This window comes from Lonchura striata, chromosome 11 (genome assembly GCF_050655825.1).
Source record: "Lonchura striata isolate lonStrDom1 chromosome 11, ASM5065582v1, whole genome shotgun sequence".
Taxonomy (NCBI): domain Eukaryota; kingdom Metazoa; phylum Chordata; class Aves; order Passeriformes; family Estrildidae; genus Lonchura; species Lonchura striata.
In genome coordinates, this window is record NC_140713.1 from 2,704,934 (window position 1) to 2,729,772 (window position 24,839).

General features: G+C 52.0%; 1 protein-coding gene across 1 annotated transcript in view; it reads right to left on the bottom strand.

Annotated features, from left to right (window-relative positions):
• LOC110482787 (axonemal central pair apparatus protein HYDIN) overlaps window positions 1-24,839 on the bottom strand; it is an 81,502-nt gene that overhangs the window by 14,311 nt on the left and 42,352 nt on the right. The window contains exons 24-51 of the mRNA XM_085589372.1: window positions 24,349-24,665; window positions 22,651-22,816; window positions 22,065-22,163; window positions 21,160-21,369; window positions 19,520-19,648; window positions 16,867-17,044; window positions 16,174-16,349; window positions 14,738-14,871; window positions 13,658-13,794; window positions 12,910-13,031; window positions 12,629-12,822; window positions 12,120-12,249; window positions 10,829-11,068; window positions 10,377-10,575; window positions 9,755-9,910; window positions 9,292-9,456; window positions 8,053-8,192; window positions 7,490-7,618; window positions 6,986-7,190; window positions 6,351-6,492; window positions 4,236-5,136; window positions 3,596-3,754; window positions 3,021-3,190; window positions 2,663-2,845; window positions 2,305-2,424; window positions 894-1,053; window positions 623-795; window positions 268-466 (exon numbers count right to left, since the gene is read on the bottom strand). Of these exons, the coding sequence (XP_085445498.1) occupies window positions 268-466; window positions 623-795; window positions 894-1,053; window positions 2,305-2,424; window positions 2,663-2,845; window positions 3,021-3,190; window positions 3,596-3,754; window positions 4,236-5,136; window positions 6,351-6,492; window positions 6,986-7,190; window positions 7,490-7,618; window positions 8,053-8,192; window positions 9,292-9,456; window positions 9,755-9,910; window positions 10,377-10,575; window positions 10,829-11,068; window positions 12,120-12,249; window positions 12,629-12,822; window positions 12,910-13,031; window positions 13,658-13,794; window positions 14,738-14,871; window positions 16,174-16,349; window positions 16,867-17,044; window positions 19,520-19,648; window positions 21,160-21,369; window positions 22,065-22,163; window positions 22,651-22,816; window positions 24,349-24,665 (5,433 nt within the window). The remainder of the gene's footprint in view (window positions 1-267; window positions 467-622; window positions 796-893; window positions 1,054-2,304; window positions 2,425-2,662; window positions 2,846-3,020; window positions 3,191-3,595; window positions 3,755-4,235; window positions 5,137-6,350; window positions 6,493-6,985; window positions 7,191-7,489; window positions 7,619-8,052; window positions 8,193-9,291; window positions 9,457-9,754; window positions 9,911-10,376; window positions 10,576-10,828; window positions 11,069-12,119; window positions 12,250-12,628; window positions 12,823-12,909; window positions 13,032-13,657; window positions 13,795-14,737; window positions 14,872-16,173; window positions 16,350-16,866; window positions 17,045-19,519; window positions 19,649-21,159; window positions 21,370-22,064; window positions 22,164-22,650; window positions 22,817-24,348; window positions 24,666-24,839) is intronic.

Sequence of the window (24,839 nt, forward strand, 5' to 3'; positions counted from 1 at the left end):
GGATCACGCTGCAGTCTGTACAACCACACAGCAACCTTCAACCACTCACAGGGACAAGGTGGTTGTGGTACAGGCTCAGGATGCAGTGTCTGGTTATCTGGGGGGATGTGGACGCACTGCACATTCTGGCAAACGCTGTGCAGAGGCAGAAGCTGGGGTCACAGCACCCTTGTGTCTGTCAGGTGCAGCTCTTCCTGGCTCTGTCCCTAGCAGCACACAGCTGCTCACTGTGCCCCGCTCTGCCAGGCAGGGCACAGCCCCTCTCACCTCTAATTGGAGGCTCTTCTCAATGCTGCCAGGCTGCCCGGCCTTGAAATGCACTGTCACTTCAAACTCTGAGCGGGGATCAATGGTGCCGTTATCTCGTGACAAGGAGAAGTCCTCAGCAAGGTCATCCAGCCCACTGAGCTGCCAGGCCACGGGCAGCAGGGTGTTGTTTCTCAGGACCAAGGTCCTGTTGTCAGTCCTGCAGAGACAGGAAGGCACTTGGTGTCAGCTGCCGGATGGTGACACCAGCCTGGCCACTGAATGCAACTTGGAGCAGCTCCATCCATGCCCTGGAAACCAGGGTCAAATATTTTCTCTTTGTCACAAGTTTTGGAGTGCTTGTGGGATGACTGACCTGTGCAGAAGCAGCTTGTCAAAAGACAGCTCCAGGGGGCTGACCTCCAGCTTCATGTGCACCCCATGGCAGCACAGGCTGAAGACCACTGGCTCTGGGTTCTTCCCAATGCTGCAGATGAGTTTGTCTTGCAGGAAGCCAGGGGAAGTGGGGTATGCCCAAATGGTCAGCTTCTGGACACGGCCCCACAGGAAGAAATTGAAAGTGTGTGAGCAGGAGGAGCAGCCCCTGGGCACTTCTATGGTGCCTGCTCTGCCTGCCCTTCTCCTACCTGCTTCTCCTTTGGTTTCAGCGCCATCCTGTGAGAGTCCAAGCGGAACGTCGCTGCTTTCCCAGCATTCTCAAAGGAGAACTGGACCTCTATGTTCATGGGGGAGTTGTTGAGGATGGTTATTTTCTCCGAGTTGCTGGGACAGTTCTGGCACTTGTACCTGTCCACAAAAGGGGAAAAGGCTGCAGAGCAGACTGCTGCCCTTGTCACACACAGAGGAGAGCACCGTGTGCACCTGAGGAAGCAGTGCTGGAAGACCCTACTCTAACAAACAAGTGAGGGAAATGGATCCCAGTCAGGGGCATGGCCGTGTGCTCAGCCTGGCCTTACTCTGATGCCTTCCCCCAGACTTGGTGCCTCCAGCCCAGAAGCCTGATGATGCTCAGGCCACTTTGAGAGTTTTTGATACAATGCAAATTCAAAGGTGCCCAGAAAAATAACAGTGCACCAGGCACATGCGTTCTTTCCCCTTCTTTCTTGGTGTGCCTTCCCTGCAGGGTATAAAAAAAGGCTTTTGGAAAAAGAGTTTAGTTAATCTTTTTCATCAAAGTCATGAAACTGGTTTGAATTTCATGGGTTAGCTCAAAGTCTGAGAAAGAAATATAAAGCATCAATTTTCAAGAGAAATGCAAAAATATAACAAATGACCCTTCTCTCAGGTGTGGAAATGACTTTGGAGTGAAAGGGTAAAAGAAGCAAACACAAATCCCAGACCATCCATCAATCTGGCTAATGATTGTCTGCTATTTTAAACTATTTTGATTTCATTTCCTTGGGCTGTCAAAATAGACTTAGCCCTCCAGAGTTCCTATGGAGACAAGATCTGAAATATTATTGAAAAAAAAGAGTGACAGTAAAAGTAGAAATACACAATAGCTTCAATGAGAGTGTGTTTAGGCAAACTTTATCCAGCAGTGAGGATGCAACGTTTTTACAGGAAAATGTAATTCCTGCTGTACGTTCCTCCCGATACCCATTGGCAGGTCAACCATAAAATCTTATTAATAATTCCAGATTAAGAAAAGGTTTACAAAACCATCTACAGAATAATTGCTTGATCAGGCTACTTGCAGAGCTCAAAGCATTTCAAAAATCACCATAAAGTTCATTTTCTAAGGGGTGAAGCTGAGATGTGGAGTGGAACAGAAGTTGCCCCCAAATCACTTTTGGACTTGGCAGCAGCTTGTGGCTCTGGCCACCAAGGTGGCCACCAAGGCACCCACTGGGCAGGCAGAGCAGCTCCTCCAAGGCTCATTTGCCTCTTACCTGCTCAAGTTCACACATCCGTGGTCCTTCAAACCCATGTGTCTCCCAGGACTCTGCTGGGGACTGCCCTGGATTGTGCCACCAGGACAGCCTGTTCTCCCTAGGTGTGTCCACAAAAGTGCAAAGCCCAGCAGGCAGAACATACCAGTCTCTTGATTTCCCACACAGCAGCGGTCCAAAATGGAATTGCTTTGTGCTCTCAACATATTCCTTGAAGATGATGTCATCTGCTTCCATGGTCTCCCTCCACTGTGGAAACACCAGCCTGGGCAGAGAAAGTGGGGAAGGAGGAGCTATGAGATGCTCCAAGTAGGAAATGTAGTCAGAAAGCCAAAACCCTTCCTGGTGGCTGAGGCACCATCTGCCTTGCCAGCTCCAGCACAGGAGGAGGTGCTGGGTGACCTCAGGCAGCACGATCTGCCCAGGCAGAAGCCCCAGGGGTCAGCCCTGGCTGTGAGTTCAGGGGCAGCTGTGCTGTGGGGGCTGCCAGGGGCCAGCCTTACCGTGGGTCCTGGCTGATGCTGGGGTACAGGCCAGTGCCACAGCAGGGCAGCTCGTACGGGTGCTTTGTCTGCACAAGCTCAAACCTCAGTGTCTGCTCAAATTTCCCTGGCTTTTTGGTGGAGAAGTGGACCTTCAGTTTCACCTCACCGTGGGCAGGCACTAGCCACTGGTACCGTTTCAGCCTGGCAATTAAAGAGGAGCCTTCAGACATTGCTGAGGAGCAAACGAAACAAGGAGGGTGCACTCGCCATCCCGTGGAGGCACTGGCACAGGGTCACTGTGGAGCTGGGGATGATGGGCCTTGTTTGGCAAGAGGACCAAAGAAGCAGAGGCATCACTTCATCCTGTGCGCCTCACCTGAGGAATTCTGTGGGGTTTGAGGCACTTTCCAGCATACTTTTGGACCTTGTTGCAGAGGAATCCTGGGGACTTCTCTGCTTCTCCTTTAGAGAGCTGTCTCTGCTGGCTGCTGTACCTGTCTTTGGTTGGCCCTCAGCAGAACTGCCCTTCACATTTGGGGCCTCGGCCTAAGGGGAGAGAGAAAAGGGAGGGAGAGGTGAGCCCTGAGACATCCCCATCCTGGAAAGCAAAATGAGGGTTTGTTCACCAACAGAAGAGAGAATAAATAAGTCAGTCCACCTGCCCATGGACTTGGTCTTCCTTATTGGTGTTTTGCCTAGGACACTCCTTCAAACTCAGGACTCTCCTCAAAGCAAGTTGATGGTTTTAAGTGATTTTTTACCTCTTGTCTTACAGAACTGCTCTGTCTCCACAGAGCTGTCTTTTTTGTCCCATCCCTGACAGAAAGGAGACCTGCAGACACGAGGCCCCATCACATCTTCACTACCTCTCCACAATGCTCTTTCCATCCAACCTGTCCCCCATGCCCCCATCCAGCCTGGTCCCTGCCCTGGCACCACTGGAGCACCCACCAGATTGTCTTCCACAGCAGCACCTCGCGGTGCCACAATGGTGAAGGGCTCCACACGCTCTGCCTGGCCCAGCCGCTCCTCTGGGTACTTGACCATGGAGAGCACAGCAGCAGGGGCAAGGGGAGGGCCGTCAGGATGCAGTCCCAGATGTTTCAGCATCTAAATCAGAAGAGAAAATCCTGCTTATACTTCTGTCTCCTTCATCCTTCTTCAAAGGCACTGGGCTTTTGGCAATGGGTTTTTTAACTTATATGAAGTATAAGTGCTTTGCTATGCCCAGTGGGGTGAGCAAGCTCCAGAGCAGAATCAAGAGCTACAAGTGGGACCAGGAGAGAAACCTCTCCCAAGTGACTCAGCGGAAGAAAACAATGACTATGAGCTGCCCTGTCCTGGGACTGTTTATAATGATTTCCGGGCTGGGAAACTCTGAACAGATGGGACACTTGTACACAAAGCACTCACACTTCCTGCCCATCTGAGGGATGGTGATAACCTCCCCATCCACACAGATGGTACAGAGCCATTGTGGAACATCATCAGGGGCCTGGACAAGGCTCTGTGCCATTATCACCTGGGGGTCACAATGCTCCAGGGCCCATGACCATGGCAAGCTCAAGATCTCAGCCTTGCAGGGTTTTACCTGGTCTTCTGTTGGCAGCTTCCCATCCCTCAGGATCTCCCTGATCATGGCCTTAGGATCTGAGACCTGGATGTCCAGGCATGGCACCCCAACATGCTTGTCACTGACTGCCCCTTCTGTAGCTTCACTTTGCATCCCCAGCTGAGATGACTGAAGACTCCTTTGGCCTACACGTTCACGTTCAGGCTTCTTCACCTTCTCCTGAGGCTTACTGGTTTTCTTTAGACCTTTGTTTTCACCTGAAGGCTGGGACTTGTTTCCCTTTTGGATCATAGGTAACTGCATAGTACCCTGAACTCTGTCCCAGGAGGAGAAAACCTCTGCGATGTTCTGCTGTGACGACTCGTAGATCTGAAACCTCAGGATCAAGTTCTCCATCTCAGCTGGGTCCCCTAGGATTTTGGCTTCCCCCTTCTCTGGGGCTTTGGTTTCCTCCTTCCCAGAGGTTTTGGTTCCCCTTTTCTGTGGGGCTTTGGAGTCCCCCTTTTCTGGGGCTTTGGGTGCCCCCTTCTCTGAGGCTTTGGTTTCCTTTTTCTCTGAGATTTTTGTTTCCTTCTCTTCTGGGGCTTTGGTTTCCTTCCTCTCTTGGGCTTTGGTTTCTTTCTTCTCTGGGATTTTGGTTTCCTTCCTCTCTGAGGTTTTGGTTTCTTTTTTCTCTGGGATTTGTGTTTCCTTCTCTGGGTATTTGGTTTTCTTCTCTAGGATTTTTGTTTCCTTCTTCTCTGGGGCTTTGGTTTCCTTCTTCTCTGGGGGTTTGGCTTCCTTCTGTGGTTTTTCAGGCTGCTTCCCCACAGAGATACGTATATTTTCCTTCTTCTGCTTCTCTTCCTCCTTCTGCCTCTCTTCCTCCCCTAAGTCTTTTGTCTCCTTCTCAAGCTTTTGAGCCACCTCCTTCAGCTCCCTTCAGCAAACAAAATAGAAAACATCACGGAGAGTCACCACCAGAAACTTGGGCTCACTAGTCCTGGCTGGCCCTGCAATTCATTCCTTGACCCCGAGGCCAGGCAGAATCATGAGACCATTTCTGTGGATTTTCCTCAACCCACAGAGGTTGGGAACATCCCAAGTGAGTGCCATAGTGGAAGAGGACCTCCAGGACCAGCCAAACCTACGCCTTGCTATCGTAAAGTCTCGACTGCAACCTCCCTCTTTAAGGCACACCCAGACACCTCCAGCCCAATGCCAAAGGCTGATCCACCAGCTCTCTGTGCTGATGCCTGAAAACGCTCTTTGTCTCTTGATTTCCCAGTTTAAAGCAGAACACAGATTGCTAACATCTGCTTATCCCTCCTACAATTCATCCTCCGCTCATTCAGCCCCCTTCTCCCTGGGCACAGCCTGCCCCTTCATGTGAATAATCCTATCAGTCAGAAAGCAAAGGCTGCAGGAATCCTCTCCTGCAAGACAGGCTCCTGTCAGCCAGGTTTCCTGCTGGAATCAGCTGTGACCAAGCAAACCAGTGCTATCTGCCATGCAAACAATTTGAAGCAGCTTTGTCTGTCACCTCGCCATGAAACCAACTTCAGCCTGGGCTGAAAGGAGCCCTGATACACAGGCTTGCTTCAAGCAGCCTCCACTCCCAGCTCCACAATTTTCCTGTGAGTCCTGAGCTGGGCTGCCTTGCTGGAGCAGAGCTTGCCTACTGCTGCAGCGGAAGAGGAGCCTAAAGGATGTGAGCTTTTATGGGTGGTGTCCCACCATAAGGAGAACCTTGGCAGCTCAGCATTGCAAGGACTTCATCTGTGGCAGGACCAGGACCCTGTGCCCCACACCTGCCCATAGCACAATCCCACCGTTTTGGTGAAGAAGGGAGATGATAAAGAAGGTATAAATCAACATCAGGGACTTGAAGAGACTTCTACAGGCAGTGCCAAGGCAAGCCCAGAGCCCAGCTCCCTGCAGGCAGCATGTAAGCCAGGAGGGCTCACCACTAAAATAGAGAAGATGATGTTCTAGCTCAACAGAAGAAGGTGCTTCCTCTCTTGGGAGCCAGGGAGCTAAGAGAGTGGCCATCCTTGTGTTGCTTCTGGCCTTTGCTATCAAATACCTCTGAGCTCAGAGTCCTTGGAAACCCTCTAGGGACCCTGAGCAGTAACCCATGGACGGCTTACTCACCCCTCCGTCTGTATAGTCTTCGTTTCCGGTATTATTTTATCCACTTCTGCTTTCTTCTCCTCAGGGAGGGTGTCATACTCATCCTCATCCATTTGCAAGACATGTTCTCTGTTCCTCTGAATAGCTTTTTTCTGCTGCCGTTCTTTAAACCAGAGGAGAAACCATGAGTGACTGCAAGCAGAGCTGGATGCTCTGTGTCAGCTGCAAGGATTCACAGCCTTTCCTGACCCAGCCTATCATACCAGGAGATATTGGGGAGCTCATATCCCTGCTCCAAAATTCAGACAATCCCCCAAACTATGGCCGGGCAGTGTGGTTCTTGGGCTTTGCCTGGCTTAAGTGCACCAAGGCTGAGGACAGTCGTTTGTCACTGAGCTACAGCAGCTGGCACTTGTGCCCAAGATTTAATGTTAGAGATTAAGGCGAGTCTTTAAACCTCAGATTTCCTGCAGCTCTGAGATGAGTGCTGGTTACACTGAGGCAGAAGGTAAAAAGATTAATAGGAGTACTGGTTACACTGAGGCAGAAGGTAAAAAGATTAATAAAAACATTTCTTACAAGCTCTGCTGCAAATCCAGATACACAGAGATATGGTTGAGGGCTTCAGAGAGATAATTTGAGAGGAGATATCTCACCTTCCTTCTCTGTTTGAGCTTTCTTCCTCTTTCTTTCAGCTTCCTCCTTGGCTTTCCAAGAAGCATAATCCTGATGCAGGTTCACCATGTAAATATGATGACAATTCTTGACAGCTCTGAGTACACAGAGCAAAGAAGATTCCAGGCTGCTTGCAAAGAGGGTCTCCAAGCCATCAAAGACCACTCCCTTGTAGCAGTCTTTACCCTGTGAATAAAGGGAAGAGTAAGTCAGCCATTGCACACAGGGGGCTCGCAGCTGCACTGCAAACCCAGATGTCACCAGCCATCCTTGTTCCAAGTGCAGTAGCTAAGAGCAGCTTGGATCTGTCCGTGGGCTCTGCCAATAAGGGCAGCTGCAGCTTCCCCCAGGGCTCCCTGCACACAGTCCAGCATCCTCCAGCAGCATGTACAGACCTCCTCCTCCTCCTCCTCCTCCTCTCCGAGTTGTACCCCAGTGCTGCCTCTCCGGAGCAGCAATGTCTCCTTTTCCCCCACCCCACACACCTTCAGCCTCTCACTGAGGATGTCCACCAGCAGGTCCTTGGGCAGCACACAGCTCAAGAAGTTCAGCTCTTCCCCACCACTGCTGGTAATGTTCAGCTGCTGCGGCGCAGGAGCAGTGGAAACTGTGAACTGCAATGTGGACCATTGTAAGGAAAAGAAACCACGGTGGAAAGCCCTGAACAACTCCCACTGCTGGGCTTGGAGCTGGGGTTCCTCCCTAGTGGAAACTAGAACAGCCCTGCAGTGCAGGCTGGGGGCTCCAGGGGATGGTCCTGGAGGGCCCATGCCTTGGCCAGCAGACACCCAAGGTTGCAAGCCTCCAGTGCAGCCTTCCAGCACTTTGTTCACTGCCTGCAGCCACACTAGCCAGGACTGCACTTTGCCAGCAAACCACTGAGAAGCAGTGGAGCTGTCTGCCAGAGCACATTCCCAGCCCAAGTCGTGGCACTATGGACCCACCTACCAGGCCGTGGCTGGCACAGAGCCTCCACTGTAAGCAGCCCCTGCTCATCTCAAAGACAATGCAAAGGTCCCAGGCATCAAACAGGGCAGATCATGTTTACCTTGGTGTCCTTTATGTTGGGTTTGCTGGCTGGCACCTTCTTTTGTGCTGGAGGATGCTTGCCTCTGGCATCCTTCTTGTTGATTTTTTCCCCAGGGGCTTGTTTATTCTTGGTCTGAGCAGTGAGGTGAGGCTTTTTACCTGCACAGGGGACAGATGGTTCAGAGGGGCTTTGAAAGCAAGCAGGCACCTTTCCCTACAACAGGCACAACCCTGGGAAGGAACATGGCACTTTTTCCCCAGTCTGCTGGGCACTGGGAGCACTGTTTCCCAGAAGCACCTCCTTCCCTGCTTTTCTTACCAGCAGGTAAAGCACACCATCCCATACTTGATTTTAAAGTCAGCACTATGTCCCTCCTAACAACTGTGCACACAGGTGACGCTGCTTGCACAGCAGTTCCCCTGCAGATCAAGCCAAAGATTCGTCCTCCAGGAGTAATTTTTCCATACACTGCACCCATCCAGCATTCTCCTGTGGAGACCTGCAGCCCTGCCACACTTGCATCACCTGTCTCCACTGAAGCTAAATCCTCCTATGGGAAAAGTCCGGCTGTGACCCAGATTCTTTTCCTTCCCACCAGCTCCCAACCCAGCCAGGTTCAACACTGAGCAGTGCAAAACTTCCCCCTGCACCGAGCCAGGTTTGGCCTCACCCTGCAGAGCTCAGGGTACCAAGTGCCCAGGAAGTTTCATGAAAGTCTCCAGTCTCACATGGGGAACAGCCCAACGAGCTGTGTAACCTGACAGTGGCCATAGGTAAATCTCTGGAGAAAAGAGCTCATCTGGAGCATGTCTCTCATTAGAAATTCCTCTGGGAGGCTGTCCTTCCCTTCCTCTCACTTGCAAGGTTACACTAACAGTCAGTCTTCCTGTGGCTTAATGAGCCACTTCAGAAGACTTTTCTTTGTTAAAGTGCAGGGCAGAACTGCTGCCCACGAGGAGCAAGCTCAATTCAGCTTTGAGGAAATATAAAATACTTGGGAAAGAGACAGGTGTGCTTCACCACCCCTAGAAAAACAACCACATGCCAAGAATGGCAGCAAAAGGGGCTATAAAAGAACCTCTGACTGAGCCCTTAAAATTGATTTTTTTTTTTTTTTAGACAAGCCAGAGATGCACTTCAGCCATGTTCCCTAAGAGACTCAAGGACTGCAAAACTGCTGCTCTGAGTAAGCAGAAGTGGACATTCAAGGTGGGGTTCTCAAGCTCTGGGTCCAGCATTTCTCCTTACCAGCATTACCTTTATCTTTGCCTTTTGGCTCCATGGCAGCGTTGGTGCAGAGCTCCCGGGCACTGAGCCCTGCTGGGCTCCCATCGTTGGCCATGGCCTCTTTCACCACGGTGTCAATGGATATGTAAGCAGCATCATAGTACTGACACAGGCCTGCTGCTATCTCTGTCTTTCCTGAGAGAGAGAGGGGGATGCTTGGTGACACTGGCACAGGAGGCATTGCAGGGACAGGCCCTGGAAAAATCTCCAACAAGATTTCAAAGTTAAAAGGGCAGTGGGAAATCAAGTGTCCCTCCAGGGGAGGCCATGGGGGAGGCAGCTAGAGCGTGGGTACAAGCTCTGAATTCTAGAGCCAAGAGGATCATCTCCACCTCCTGTTCAGCTGAGGACTTTGCCTTAAGCACCATGGCCCACCAGGATACGTTCCTCCTGCCCGCCCTCTCCCTGCAGCCCTGGGCTGCAGCTGACGTACCTGCACGGGGTGGCCCATGGATGATGACAACAATCCCTCTGGGCTGCCTCTCTGAAGATGCATCAATGCTCAGGTGGCGCATGACAGCCCGAGAGACAGGACTGCCAGTCCCTTTCACCATGGACTCAGGACAGAACGTGAGAGTCCTGTGATGTGCTGCAGTGCAAAACCAGGTCAGCCTCCGGCCTACCTTTGATCCTCACCATCCTCCCCATCCCCTCAGATCCCAGGAAAGGAAACTTGGTGAAAGCAACATGTTCTTGTTCTTTTGTTGCTAGGAAGGTGCAAATATCAAAGAGCCACTGATATTAGACTTGGTCCTACTGGCTGAGGAAGTCATTCAATCCTAGTCTTTGTGGCTAAGGGACACAAGGGAATATCCTGATTATTTCCCCAGTCTGTGGCAGGCAGATAGGAGTTTGCTTTGGCTACACACAGGGTTGGTAGAGGATGCCACAGCCCTTCACCCAAGAGCTCCTCTGCCATCTGTGGAACAGACAGCTGCTAAAAACACGGACTTTCCCTGGAGAGCAAGGTGACAGAGAGTTCAGTGTGTATGGACTGGAGTCCCAGCTGTAACCACAGTCAAAAGACACCGCCAAACCCTCACAGTTTTTCTGACCTGGTGCTGCCTTGCCCTTGGCCTCAGCCTCAGTCCTGGCCTTGGTCTTAGTCCTGGCCTTGAGCTCTGCCTGCTGGGCCTTTGTTCTCTTCTCTGTTTCATGGTCTTTTAGCACCTGTGGAGGCAGAGTCTTACCCACAGCACATGGAGGCATTAAAAAGCTCTTTTGATACTCAGACCCCACTGCCATCCGCAGGATCTGTGTGTGTAGGGAAGAGAAACCACACACAAGATTCCTTTTCTTGCCTTTTGATCACACAGACTCAACAAACCCGATTTCTGTCTTCTCCCTTCCTCCCAATAACAAAAACTATTTAAGTCCTTCCAAGGTATGTCAGCAGAGTTGCCTTTGCCCTGGGGATTGCCTCCATCTCCCTGGCACAAGCCTGGGAATGCTGGAGTGCTGTGAAGCTTGGGCAGCACGTACATGGGGACCAGACCTGCCTTCTCACCTTCTTCTCCTCAAGGTACTGCTCATCAAAATCCAGGGAGCAAAACTCAATGGGGAAGTCGCATGGGTTCCTCACCACTGCTGTGGCCTCCACCCCATCGCTGTCCACCAGCACCCATCCCATCTTTAGTGCTGGGGGGTTGAACTCCAACCGTGGCTCCAGACCTTGTCCTGAGAGGTGCAGCTTTAAGTGATTGCTGCTCCCACAAATGTTTAACTCCAGCTCATTCCTGTAAGACCTCTGAAAAGAGAAAAGTGGAGAAAACTCATCCAGGTGACAGGACCCCAAATACAACTCTTGCCCCAAGGTCAGGGTGTTATCAGTCCCTCCAAGGTGAATGGAAACCAGATATTTACTTCTGCTAGGGACTACAGCATCTGTGTCCTGGTCTGAGTAACTGGGATGAATCCTGGTGTGCACTGTAACTGGGTATTTGGTAGCAGATGCATGTACAATGGACTGTCAGACATTTTCCCCTAGTCATGCAGGAGTGCAATGCTCATGGGAAGGGCCCTCGGGGTTACAGTGTCCAGACACTGTCCTGGCACTGCTGCATCAGGCAAACATCAGCTCCAGGAGAGAGGCAAATCAGCTCTCGCTGGCCAGAAATAAGGGTCAACATCTCTGCTTAGTGTTTGGCTCTGGTCCAAGCCAGACAAAAGATGGTTACATCTCTTGAGCAATTAAAAGATCCCTGGGACTGTTTGTGAGCACAGAAGCACTTGTGTCCATGCTGTTACACACTACCAGTTTCCAAGACCCAGCGGCCACAGGCAAACTACTTTTGGGAATGCTCCATCCTTTAAGTTGAATCCCCAGATGCATGGGAGTGTACAGGCAGGCCAGAGCCCCAGGCACTGCTGGCAGCACACCACTACAGGTGACTGTCCCACCATGCCCAGGAAGGTGTGTGGTGGCTGTTCTGTCTGTCAGTCCTGCAGCAGGATGAGCCTTGACTGGCCATTCCAGGATTATCCTCTGCAAGTGGGCAGCTGCTCTGTACTGAGTGTTGCAGCTGCAAATACAGCCAGGCAAGGGGGAGGCTGAGGAGAGTTGGGCACATTGCCCCCATATGCTGAGAGGCAGCCCTGATGCTCTCTGTGCAAGGTCCCTGTGGGCATTTCAAAGCACATCTCATGGGAGTGCTCTGTGGGGTGAACTGAGCCACGCTGAGTATGGGCCTGGCAGAAAGCTCCCTGTGAAGGCAGAGCTCATACCACACCCTCTGCACCAAGCCCTCATTTCCAGACAGCCCTGACAGGCCTCCTGGGCCGACACCTGCCAATCTCACCTCTTCCTTGGGTGTAAACCGGATCTGCAAGTTCCGCCACTTTCCTGCACCAAGGATTCCTTTGGAGGGCTTCACTTCAAAGGGACAGGGCTCATCCTCCAGCGCCTGCTGCTTCTGAGGTACGGCTGGTGTCGTGTATTTGAGGTGATTGTTCTGGGCACAGAAATCAATTGTGTGAGGTCTCCTCGTGCTCTGAGACACTGATATGGTGCACCCACAGCCAAAGCAAGTGTGGCCCCAAAGCCTAGAGCTGGAATTCAAACCTGTAGACAGGGCAGGCAGATAGGGAACTACTGTCGTCAGAGGAGGAGGAATGGGCAAAGATGGCAGAAAAGCAAAGCATCAGCTAATGGAACAGGTCCAGGCAAACCAGCCTGGATCCAGACCCTCAGAAGCTTCCTCAAATGCACTGTAGACCCAAATGCTCAGGCAGCCACAGGAGCAGAAAGGGCAAGAGACAGAAAGAAAACACAACCAAGAAGTTACATGTTCAATGTCGCCTGTGCTTTACCTTCAGAACAGGCTTGGTGCCAGTAATGAACCATTTGCAGGGTACTCGGAACCAGTTGTGGAGTTGGATGGTCTCAACCTGGCACTGCCCAATGAGGATGTCAGAGAAGTGCAGTCTGTTCTTGGAGAGTTCGAGCGACAGTTCAGACACGGTGGCATGGAGGCGGATGTTATATGTGGGGCCTTTTGTCACCTGGAGAAGGACAGAGAATTCAGTGGAGGGTCCAAGTGACATCTGCTGCTGTGCCCAGCCTGCTGGCTGCCCCAAGAGCTGTGGTACCTCTATGGGCAGCAGCACATCCACGTCACCCTGGGGCTGGTGGGCACTTTCAAAGCGCACTTCAAGCACCACGGTGTGGTTGGGGGCCAGGCCCTGCACGTGGTCCAGGTCCACACTGAAACCTTGAAGAGGTGAAAACAGAGCAGCTGAGATGCATGAGAAACACAAAATGTGTCATAAGCATGTTAAGGCCTTACAGGTGTCCTGGCTGAGAGGTCTGGGGAAAGCCCCACACTGTGCTGTGACCTGGACAAAAACTTCAGACTGCACTGAACACACCTCAGATGCAGTGAGCCACTGTGTGATGGAAGTGCAGCCTTGCCTCAAGGCCTCTTTTGGAAGCCTCTTTTGATCCACCAGAGGATCTCACAGGCTGTTTCCTCAATAAAGGCTGAATACAGGAGCTGCGACAGTGTGAACTCCAAACAAAGCACTTCCAAAACACAGCAGACCCCACTGGTTGACAAAACTAGCCCATAGAGTGCCCAAAGAAACTTGCTGCTCGTGGGAGCCAAGGGCAGAAGATGCTGAGAGGTGACCAGGGTGATGAGCCCATCTGGCCCCTGCACAGAAGCATTTGGGCAGTCACAAGGCAGACCAAGTCCCTGGGCATGAGAGTTCTGCCTCTAAAGCTCCCAGCAGGGCCACTGAGAAGAAAAAGCTCAGAAACCTCCCCAGGTTCAGTGGCTTAAGCTAATCTGTCTGAGACACCTCCTTCAAGCTTCATGAAGTGTCTCTACACGCTTACCTGTGTCTGGCAGGACAGATACATCAACCTGGAAGGACACTGGGATCTGCCCTGGGTTGGTGATCTCCAGAGTGCTTCTCTCAATGTGACCCTTATGGACAGGGCCCATGTCCAGGACATACTCGGGCAGCTCAACTCTGCAAGGAGGAGTAAGGACAGTCCTTAAACCACAGCCTGGCTACACATCCAAGTGGATGGAGGATACAAAGACAGTGGCTATTTCTCTATTCACTGCTGTAAAAACTCAGCTCAAGCCCATGAAACCCATGGCCTGACCACCTGGCAATGACTTTGGGAAGTCAGGAGGAGTGCAGGTCCTAGGTTTTATCAACTTCTAATGGTACCTGAAAATAAAATTAGTTTAAAATGGACACTGGCCACAGCTGCTCTGCCATGAAAAGCCAGTGTGAGTACACTGGGTCTCCACTGGTCTCAGTGAAACTGCCTAGCCTGGTATATAGCCTGAGCCTGACATTGCTTTGGGGCCTAGGAACAAGATTTGCCTCCACAGGAAATCTTCATTGCTCTGCAACCAGATCACATGATCTGTTCTGCAGAGCATCTTCTTCCTGAATTGAAGCCTCCTGTGCTTGTGCTGCATCACGATGGTGCAAAGAGAGGGACCAAGTTACCTGGATAAGCCCTGCCACCCCACCAGGGTTCAAGCCATCTGATTTTGGGTTTTAAAGGATTTGCTGACATGTGCAGTTCCCTTCTCCTTTTGTTTAGTGTGCTCTGTTAGTTGGCACCAAGACATCAGCTGGGAGCTGTCTCTTTCAGAGCTAATCAGCAGGAACAGAATTTATGCTGTCTGGAAGGGCTTGAAGGTCTGCACTGGGTCCCCCAGCTCTAGGGACAGAACCCCACACCTGTGGGGAGCTGAGCAGTCCAAAGCTCAGCGTGGTGCTGGGGAAGGGAGAACACTCTGCTGTTCCCATGTAGCGTGTCACAGCCACCGGGACCAGACCCTTTCTGAAGTCCAGGCTATTCCCAGCTCTGCAGACACAAGGAGCTCTCAGGAGAAGGGGACATGGCTGGGTGTTCCCCATGGGGCACCTGGGGATGGGAGTCCCTACTCACTTGACAAGACTCTGGCACAGCTCCTTGTCAGGGAACCTGCTCTTCGGGGGATAGTATGTGAGCTTTTGCTGCAGCTCCAGATCAGCCTTCTCTATCAGCGTCCTCATCGTGTCTATCTGTAGCTGAGAGCTTGGCTAAGGAAAGGGAAGACAGTGGCTGATTAGCAAAGGTCCTTCCCAAGGCCCAGCTTGCACCTGAGAAAGGATCCCTCCCTGCTCTTGTTGAGAGGGGGTGTGGGGGTCCTCCTGGCTGGCTGCTCAGTGTCTGTGACACCTCCTGCTCTCTTAGCCAGGACCTCATCTCCAGGGACACAACTCCAGCATCTTTGCCTGCCCAGACACTGTTAGGAAAACTGATCTGGTCAGGCAGATATAGGATGTCAGATGGGAAGTTATGAGGCAGAAATGCCTTGGGAGGAAACAACTGTGTAGTTTAGGGAGAGAGAATGAACCTTTTTCCCATAGTTCCTTGTTTCAGATGCAAATACTGTTCTGTCCATCAAGTTGTAGTTCAATCCCCTGTTCCAGAAAGTTCAATGTTCTGTGTTCATTCATTGGTCCCTATTACTTGTCATTCATCCCTTGTTCCTCCATTGGTTGTTTTCCAATCACCCCATCCCTGCTCCTCCCATTACCCTTTCTCTGGCTGGTTTCTTTCCACAGTTACCCCGCCTATCCTTTCCCAGTTATATACCCTGGACCCTCCTTCACTCAGGGCTTGCTGCCTCTGAGCCTCTTCAACCTGCCACCCTGCTACCTGATCTCTTTACCTCGCTTCGCCTGGACCCTCCAATAAACAGAGTTGGACCCTCTTCAAGCAGCAAGCCTCTCTCCCTTTTACTGGTCTGCCATTATTACCACATCTAGCCCTCAGAGCATCTGGTGGTTTGTGGGAGCTATCCGCACTGACCAGAGAGCTCGCTCTCGGGAAGGCACCACCCCACCGACACCTGCCCTGTGGCCACAGGCAGACAGACCAGCCAGGAACCTTCCACAGCTCCAGGTGCTTGCCTGCCCACAGCTAGTACCAAGGCAGCTTGGACAAAAACTGCTTTGAAAAGGAACCAGAATGAAGCTGGTGCCTCTTGGAAATGAGCACCACCAGCACAGCCCCAGGGCACAATCAGGCAGCCGCTGTTCAGGTCTGTAAATCTAGCAGGGCTTGGGTCGGGACCAAGAAACTCCCCAGAAATGACCTGCATTTCCTTCAGAGCACCATCTGAACTCCATCCTTTGATCTCTCCCTGGGTTAGAGCTGTTGCAGCCCCAGAAGAGGCCATGAGCAGAGTGGCAGCCCTAAGGGCAATGCTGAGGTGACAAATGGTTGTAAGTGGGCAGGGAGGTCCCAGGTGCAGCAGGGAGCTGCTGTGGGCTGCAAGGGGCTCAGGTGACATGGGGAGGGTCGCATGTGCCAAACAAGGCTGTAGCTGTTCTTACTACAGTGCCAGCGCCAAGATAACGGGGCTTCAGGTCCCGAGTCTTTGGATTCAGAGTCTTCAAGGTCTCAGTCATCAGGGTCTGAGACTTCTTCCGAACAGCTGATATACTCCTCCGACTGTACTGATGCAGGGGTTTTACAAGCTGTTTCAGTGGCTTCTCATGTTTTTCATTTCCTGAAGGAAGAAAATATCCACAAAGAGAAGTGTGGGCAAAGTGCCAGTCCCATTTCAGCTGGGAAGTCCCTGCCTCCCAGCACTGGTTTCTTCCAAAAAGAAATCCCTGAAGCAATCTATGGGAAGTGGATGCTGCTGCTGCTCTCTGAATCCTCATGTTTGCTCCCACCCATCTCCCACCCCCCAAGGAGCATCTCATCCCCTGCAACGTCACAGAATTCCAACCCTGCCAGAAGCCCTGCCAGCCTCTCTTACAGCTTTCCCAAGCCCTTCAGTCTAGCCATCATCCTTCAGGACCCTGCCAGATGTGCTGGCAAGCTCTGCAGGTTGGTTCCCGGGACAAAGCCCACACGGCATCCTCTGCTCAAGACTCATGAAGCAACCAGGGGGCTTGACTTAGTCTGGGAGTCCTGCAGCCCTCCAGGCTCGGTAGAGGTGAGCATGAACTGCCCTACGGGCATATGGTAGGGAACAAAACCAGAGGAGCCCTTCCTGGGGCCAGACAGGCAGTGCCCACCTGTGATGTTCCAGGGCAGGTTCACGCTGATCATGGGACAGGACGCTTCTCCTTTCAGGAGGATATTTTCTGGGTCCAGGTCACCCACTTTAAGCTGGTAAGTCCTCTTGAAGGCTCCTGGTAATCCTGGCACGTAGGAGAATTTCAGCACTTGCTTCTCACCAGGTGCAATGGAGCCCTGCAGGGACAGGAGAAGAGGGAGGGAATGCATCAGAGTGATGGGGATGGCTCAGGGGACAGACAGGCTGAGGAGACAGGTTCTCATCTAGAAGAAGCCATCAGACCACATCACCTTTGTGACAAATACATTACAGTGTTGGCTTTCGCAACTGTTAGAATAAATACTACGTGTTTTATAATGTTGACTTTTGTAAAAGAAGTTTTGCTAAGGTTTAGAATTATTTTAATGCGAATGTTGTGTTGTGATATAAATATTGGTGAAGAGCTGTTGTAATAATAACGTTTAACCAGTGAAGGAATGGAAACCTGTTGAATGTGCTGAAAGGTAACAAATGACTGGGACCAGGACATCTGCACATGCTCCAAAAAGGCAGGACAGAGGAGGAACTATGTTAAAATATTTCAATATGTACAAGCATTTGTAGATATGGATTAGGCTGATGCAATACCCAGGGTATATAAGGGGTGTTGCTGTGTTGCCTGGGTGCCTCTGGCTGTGCCTAAGCACCCAAGCCAAGCACCCAGCGCTGTTACTTCTCCTTTGTTGACTTTGTCCCCTACTGTCTCTTATTAAATTTTCTTTAAATTTTAACTAAGGAGTGGCCTTCGTTTCTCACACCTTCTACCTTCCTTGTGCCCAGAAAGTCGAGCCTCTGACCCTAGGGTGCCGTGTGTCCTCCCCAGGGCTCATAAGGCTGCAGCCCCAGCACAGCCTGATGTGAGCACAGCTCTGCTGCTAATGGGGTTTGCCCTCTGCCAGCAAGAGCCCACCTCATCAAAAAAGGCTCTTCTGCTGCCACTGGGGAAGTCCCCGCACTGAGCAGGGCCAGCAGCTCCTCTCCTCCCTTGTAGGAGACAGGCATGAAGAAATGGGAAAGCAATTGGCTTCCTCTTCCCACTGCAAGGAGGGACAAAGGCAGGAGTGCTGCTTCGCCTCAAAGGCATCCAGGCAGGACTGAGAAGCTTGGACAGCAGTGGGATGCTGTTAATTTTTCTCCCCGCTCTTCCAGCCCTGCTGCTCCCTGGCCCAAAAAGCCGCTGCACAGCAACAAAGCTGGAGGAGGCAGAGACCAGCAAGCCTACTTAAGGGATATGTGATCACACAGGCACGGTAAGGTGACCCTCAGAAACACTCCAGTGCCAACACAACCCGAGATCTCAGCCGTTGGGAGTCCCCAGAGTGACTGTGAGCAACCAATTGCACTTTTAATTATGCCACAACGTATGTTATAAATACACGTTCTGATGTGGGGTGAAAAATTACTATAGGGGCTGTAGATGTGCTGAGAGCCTTAACACATCCCACGTGTAAAGGAGATTGCTGGGAGACAATGCAGGCAGGCTTTGTCTAGGGGGCTGCAAGAGACCTCCCCCGTGGAGGCAGGCAGACCCCAAAGCCCAGGAAATTTTTGCCTGTCTGACCAATCTTCTAACAACTTTGCCCGTTTGACCATCTTCCTAAAAGGGGTGAGTTATGGGAGGAATCTTACCATATCGAAGCAGTTAACACTGCCAGGTTTTCCCCACCATTTTTTGTTTTTTTGTTGGGCTGAGAGCACCTGGAGGGTCCGGCTCCCTGCAGAGCCATCTCTTCCCCGTCTGTCTACGCTGCTGTCGCCGCTTCCCCGCTCGCCACGGCAACCCAGTGCTCCGCTGCCTCTCCGAGGGAGCAGCCGCCGCGCCCCAACCGTGACAAGTGCCCAGTGACAAGTGCCCAGTGACAAGTGCCCGGTGACAAGTGCCCGGTGACAAGCGCCCGGTGACAAGTGCCCGGAGACAAGTGCCCGGAGACAAGTGCCCGGAGACAAGTGCCCGGTGCCCAGTGCCAAGTGCCCGGTGCCAAGCCGCAGCTGCTGAGCCCGGCCCGGCCGCAGCCCCGGGACAGCCGCTCCTGCTGCCGCTGCAGATGGAGCCCCTGCACCGCACGCTCGGTGCTGCTGGCAGCACACTTCCTCCATCTGCCGAGCAGGACCCAACAGAGCGGCCCAGCACTCTGGCGGTAGCGCTCCGTCCCTGTCCTCTGTTGCTGTCTCCGTTGCTCATTTTCTCTCCCTGCTCTCTTTTCTATCCCCTTCTGGTCGGGACCATACCCTTTCTTTATCAATAATCAGTTTTCAGATATAACACTTGCTGCGTTTGTGCCTTATTTTCATCTGAGAAATCTATCAAAAAGAATTCTCCTCTACTTCCCTTACAGCAGAACAGTGACCAACACACTTGTGCCTCCTGCCAGTGTCTGCCCTGTGACAGCAGAGCCCCCATCAGCCAAGGCCTGGGGGAGTCTTATCAGGACAGCTCTTGTTTGATCTCCTCTGCCCCCGGCAGAAATTGCTTACAGCTCTGTCTCTCTCATGGCTGGGTTTGGGGTTTTCCCCTCTGACTTTTTCCCCCTTCCCCCCACCCTCTTTTTTTCCTTTTAACACTCTCCTGGGCCACCTGGCACAGGGCTGGGGTCGTCACTTGTGCTACTTACAATGGTGGGATCGACCAGAAACACACCAGGCAGATGCTCGGCTGCAGCGCTGGGATTTAGGGTCCAGATGAATTCAATCTTGCCAGTGTTCACCAGGGTGACCGTGCTGTGACCAATTTCATTAAATATCTGGAGAGAAGGCACAGGAGCAGGAAGTTACAGACTCAGGCCTGCTGCTGGGAATCTCCTTCCTCTCTCCTGGGCTTGGAAGCAGACACATCATGGGAGCAGGGACCAGGGAGGAGATAAGGGCACTTGGGAACCCGGGGAACCCCCAGACACAGGGCACTTGCACAGGACCAGGGAGCTCTGGCAGCACACAGCGGTGTGGTAACAACCGTGTGAGGGCCAGCAATAAATGAACCGGGGGACACGGGCCCTCTGCACTCTGAGGGGTCACCAACAGCCAGGAGAAACAGAGACAGCACTGAGGCATTGCAGGAGAAAAGGCACCTGCATGCAAGTATTGGCAAGCAACATACATGCAACAAGGGATTCAACACAGGGCAACACCGACAGGGCCAGCAGCTCGAAATATCTGTGGGCTTTCAGTTAAAGGAGTGATGTGGGGATTATTCTGGGACAGTCTCCCCAAATACAGTGACTGGAAGCCCAACTTCTTCCCTTGACTGTTGTGTGGATTAAGCAAGAGCTTTAGACAAGAGCATCTTCGTGGAGGTCAGGCTTTGAGAGTGGATCAGCAGAAGCATGTCTCAGGAACATGCCCCTCAGAGCACCCCCCGGGATCCTGCCTTCCTCAGGAGGCAGTCTTAGGTACCCTGAAAAAGAGGCACTCCCAACATTTTGGAGAGGGTTGGAGATGGCCATTTTAAACCAGCTTGGATGCCAGATGTGTCCCTCAAAGGTTGTACTTCCAAGCCCCAGGGCCAACAAAGAGGCTGGGAAGGGAAGGGAGCCCTGGACCGAGGTGGGCAGGAACCTGCTGGCCGTGGTCCCAAGGCAGCTGTGCCAGGGTGTTGCAGTTCCTGTTTATTTTATTAGTTTATTGTCAAATAATTTGCTCTGTTGCACCTCCATGTTCTCCCCAAGTTGGTTCATCCCTGATTTGTACCCTGCCTCAATGCTGTCTTTCATGCCATTCCCCACCCCTTGTTCCAGCTCTTTTCCCTGCCTGTCAAGGCAACCCAACCCCTTATTCCCAAACCTGTGCCACTTCTTAGCCTGGGCCAATCCCTAACTGCAACACCCCTTTGGAATTCTCCTAAACTTGGATGCCCCTTTGGCCCATGTGACTTTACCCTTCCTCCCCCTGCCCTATCCCAAAAAAATGATGTATTCCCTTTACTCCTCCCCTGAAGATTCCCCACTGGACAACTGCTAGCAACTTCCCCGTAAGTTGCAACAGTATAAAAACCCATGCAGCAGGGAGGGCTCTTTTACATTGCTCCTTTCACTTGAAATAATATCTTCCCTGTGGAGTCTTAAGACAGAGAGCCTCCTCCTTTCTCCTTCGCCTGGTCCCTGTTGTGGCTTGTATCTGGCACTGCAGAGCATGTGGCTCTAATTCTGTCTCTGGCAAATCCCCACACCAAGGCAGTTCCTCACACCTGGCGGCACCAGAGTTTCTAGAGCTAGCCTGGGCTCTGGTGGGCTGTATCACCAGGGGACACGTGTGGTACCTGAGAGCCGCAGTTGATCTCCCGGAGGCTCAGGGAGTAGCTGACACGTGAGGCCTCCCCAGTCACCATCACCTCGTAGGTGGGGCCTCCCTCCACGTGGCACAGCGCCGTGACACTGGAGATGGCGTTGAGGTGGCCAAAGAAGGTGAAGGAGACCTGCTGGCTCCCTCCTGGCTGCAGCACACCTGACACTGGCACAATACTGAAAGCCTGGAGGACAGGAGAGATTGAGGTGTTGAGCATGGAAATGGGTGCAGAAGAGCATCCTGGACCAAAGTGCAGCTGTAGCCACTGCACAAACACGGCCACAATCACCCTAATCTCTTCCTGCATCTGTGCCACTGACCAATGGAGGGACCATGGGGAAAATCTTCTCCCATACTCAGGAATCAATGCATGAATTAACACATTACATTAAAGTGAACTGGGATGTCTCCTGGTAGCAGAAATTCTCTCTGGTGCACAACTTATTCTTTTTAATGCCTTTCAAAAGCATTTCTTACTGCTTTTAGAAAAGGGGAAGACTCAGAGTGAGAGCTCTTGGAGCTCAGGGAAGGACTCTGGCCCAGCTAATCTGACTTCTGAGGCTTTTCCCCTCTCTTTGATTTAAATGCTGCTTTCTCAAGGTGCCTCAGCAAAAGGTCCTGCAAAAATTTCCTACGGACTATCTGATGTGTTCCAGGGGGAGCAATGCCCTCTATAGGTGCTGCACAGCGTCCCTGGAGTGTCCTACAACATGTCCTGCACAGCCCCTCCAACAGCCAGTTGGTTCAGCAGCACTTTGTATGGGCCTGGAGGGACGTGAGGCCCCTCTGTGTGCAGTGCTGGGGGCCACCAGTGGGACTGGGAGCTACAGCCCTGCTTGCCACGCTGGCGATGGATGAGTGAGACGGATTCCCTCTTACCTCCTGCGCTTCAAGGGAAGTGTGCGGTACATCCATAGAGCACCTGAATCCCGTCAACCCTAGTGGGGTGTAATAGCCTGCACGAGTTTGTGGTGGCACCTGAAAAACAAGCCATTTTCTATGCTAGGAGGAAGTGACGGCCACTTTGCAAAGTCTCAGTCTGTAAGACAGCTCCAGGGCCAACAGTGTAATACCAGCTCTTGGGTGAGAGCAGACACCTGGAAACAGGTAGTCTGGCTGGGCTGGGAAAAGGGTACATGGAGATCAGGACTCATCACAGCTTGCTCTGGGAAGGAAGCTGGAGGTCTTACCATGATGATACAGATAAAAGCCTCATCTCACATTGTGAAGAAAACAAAGCAAAAAAATTCCACACTCAACACAGGCTTGTAGAATCTGAGCGTGCTCCTCCAAGAAAAACTCTCATATTTCTCCCTCTCCCCACATCCAGCCACTGGCCCTGCTGCCTGGCCAACTTTCAGAGCACAGGACAACAGGGCAGCAAAAAGAGAGGTCAGCACGAGCATGACTGGTTGGTGGCAGGCTGGGGAGGCAGCACAAGCACTAGGTGTACAAGAAAATCTACCTCTGCTCCTACAGATTGGGCAAGACCCTGCGATTCTTTCAGGGCTATGACTGCCTCCTCCACATTTCTAATCTTGAAGCGTCTTGTTTGAGATGCCAAGGAATCCAAACAGGTTCTCTTCTCCTTTGGCGGTTGAGGTTTGAATGTAGGCAGGTAAAACTCAGATCTGGAAAACAACATAACTATGAACAGGGACCTGCAGTGGGAAGGAGGGAGGAACACCTGCACAAGCAGCTCCTGGTCAGGATGCAGCCCCTGACCAGGGTGCTGGCACGTTGAACTGAGAAATGGTTTGATCCAGCCCTTCCCAATCCAGGCTGGAGCGGGTCTGCTCTATAGGCAGCCCAGGGATGACACTGAGGTAGCAGTGGTACAGCAGCTGCAATTGCTTACATTGAGGAACTAGAGAGGATAGGGATTAACATCTTGTGGGGATGCAAAAAGCACAGTGGGAGGAAAGCAAAAAGGTGAGATCTGAGGCACTGAGGGGCAGACCCGGCCACAGACGAGCCAGCACAGCCCCCCACAGTGCCCAACACCAGAACCTCTGCGGCTCCACCAGGTATTGATCAGGAATGTTTCCCTGACAGTGTAGGGGGGGTTGATTGACATTTTCCAACACTCCAGGCGACTCAGGTCACATTCCCCATTTTAAATTGAAGCAGGTGCCTAGAGTAACTCTGCTTGTGTTTCTAACGCCATGTGAGGGACACCGTCAAGCCGTGCCTGCCTGTCACCCTGATGAGCTGCAAGTGCTCCCCACACAGTCAAACATGACCTGGATGCACCATTCCCAGACAGGCATTCAGGGCCTGTAATGACCTGCTCCCCAAAGAATCACTGCCTTTGGCTTTGTAGCGTGTGATCTAAGGCTGGGTTTCGTTTCTGGATGAGGGGCTCTCTCATCATAACCCCCAAGAGATCCCCTAATCATCTATTCCACTGTCTTTAGTTGAACGAATGGTTTGAGGCAACTTCCCAGGACCATGGTGACCAGAAGACATTTTTCACCCTAACGTAGAAACTCTCTGGAAGGCAGGGATAGGAGATGATGTGATGAACAAGTCCTGATGTCAAGCAGAACAGAACCCATAAGGTACATGTTGCACAGTGGACAAGTCAAAATAAGTAACAAGTGTCCACAAAACAAGGGAGTGAAGAATCCAAGGTGTCCACTGAAAGCTGACCCCTGGGAGGGAAATCATCCTGGCAGTAAAGGAGTTGTCCTAGCAAAGAAGGAAAGGGAAGGTAACAAGATGTTCAGCATCAGCCCAGGCACTAAGTAGCTCTTTCTCTGGTCTTGGGACTTTCTGGGCATCCTGCAGCACAATGCAAGGGAGGAAGGCAAGGAGCAGAGAGCAGCTCCTGCAGAGAGGACCCATCCCAAAGCAGAGGGACCAAAAGGGCCTTCAGCAGCACTGTGGGAGCTGGCACTAGGAGCCCTTCATCAAGGTGGACATTGCCTCAGGCCACAGAGGTCTGAGAAAGCAGCTTTCACCCCAGCTTTCCTTCCCAGGGGAAACCACTGTGGGGGCTGCACAGCACCAAACTGCTGGAAACCTATTCCCTGAGCATCCAGCCTGACCACGGCTGGTCAATGTTATTTGCCAGATCCTAGGCCAACACCTTTGTTCTTTGCCAAGTACAAACAGGACACCAGCAAGAAGAGCTTCAGGGAGAGGACAAAGGTGCACATACCTCAACTTGTTCGCCTGGCTATCCGAATGGAATGACCAGTGATACTTGACAGGAAGTGGGCTGCAGTTGGTGATCTCCAGAGAACGCACTTCTTCAGTGCCAGCCATGATGCAGCCAAACTCCAGGGTGCTGGGCTGGATTTGGAGATTTGGGAAGAGGACTTCTCCCCGAAGGGCGATATGCTCCACAAATGGATGGCCCCTGACCATGCCTATCTTCAGAACTTTCTCTTTTTTCCAGCTCTTAAAATCCAGTTCATAAGCTGGGTCAAATGCAATGTAGAGATGACAGGTCTCCCCTACATCCACTGTCACAGGCTGCCGGACACAAACAGGAATTAATCACCTGTGGGATGATGTCCCAAGGTCTGACAGCACAAAACTGTAAATGTTCAAAGTGACCCCAGCTTGGGCTTCTCAGTTCATGGTTCATTTCCTTACAGCAGGGGTCTGTAGGCACCACAGTCTAGTCCAGGACTCCCTCAGGCCATT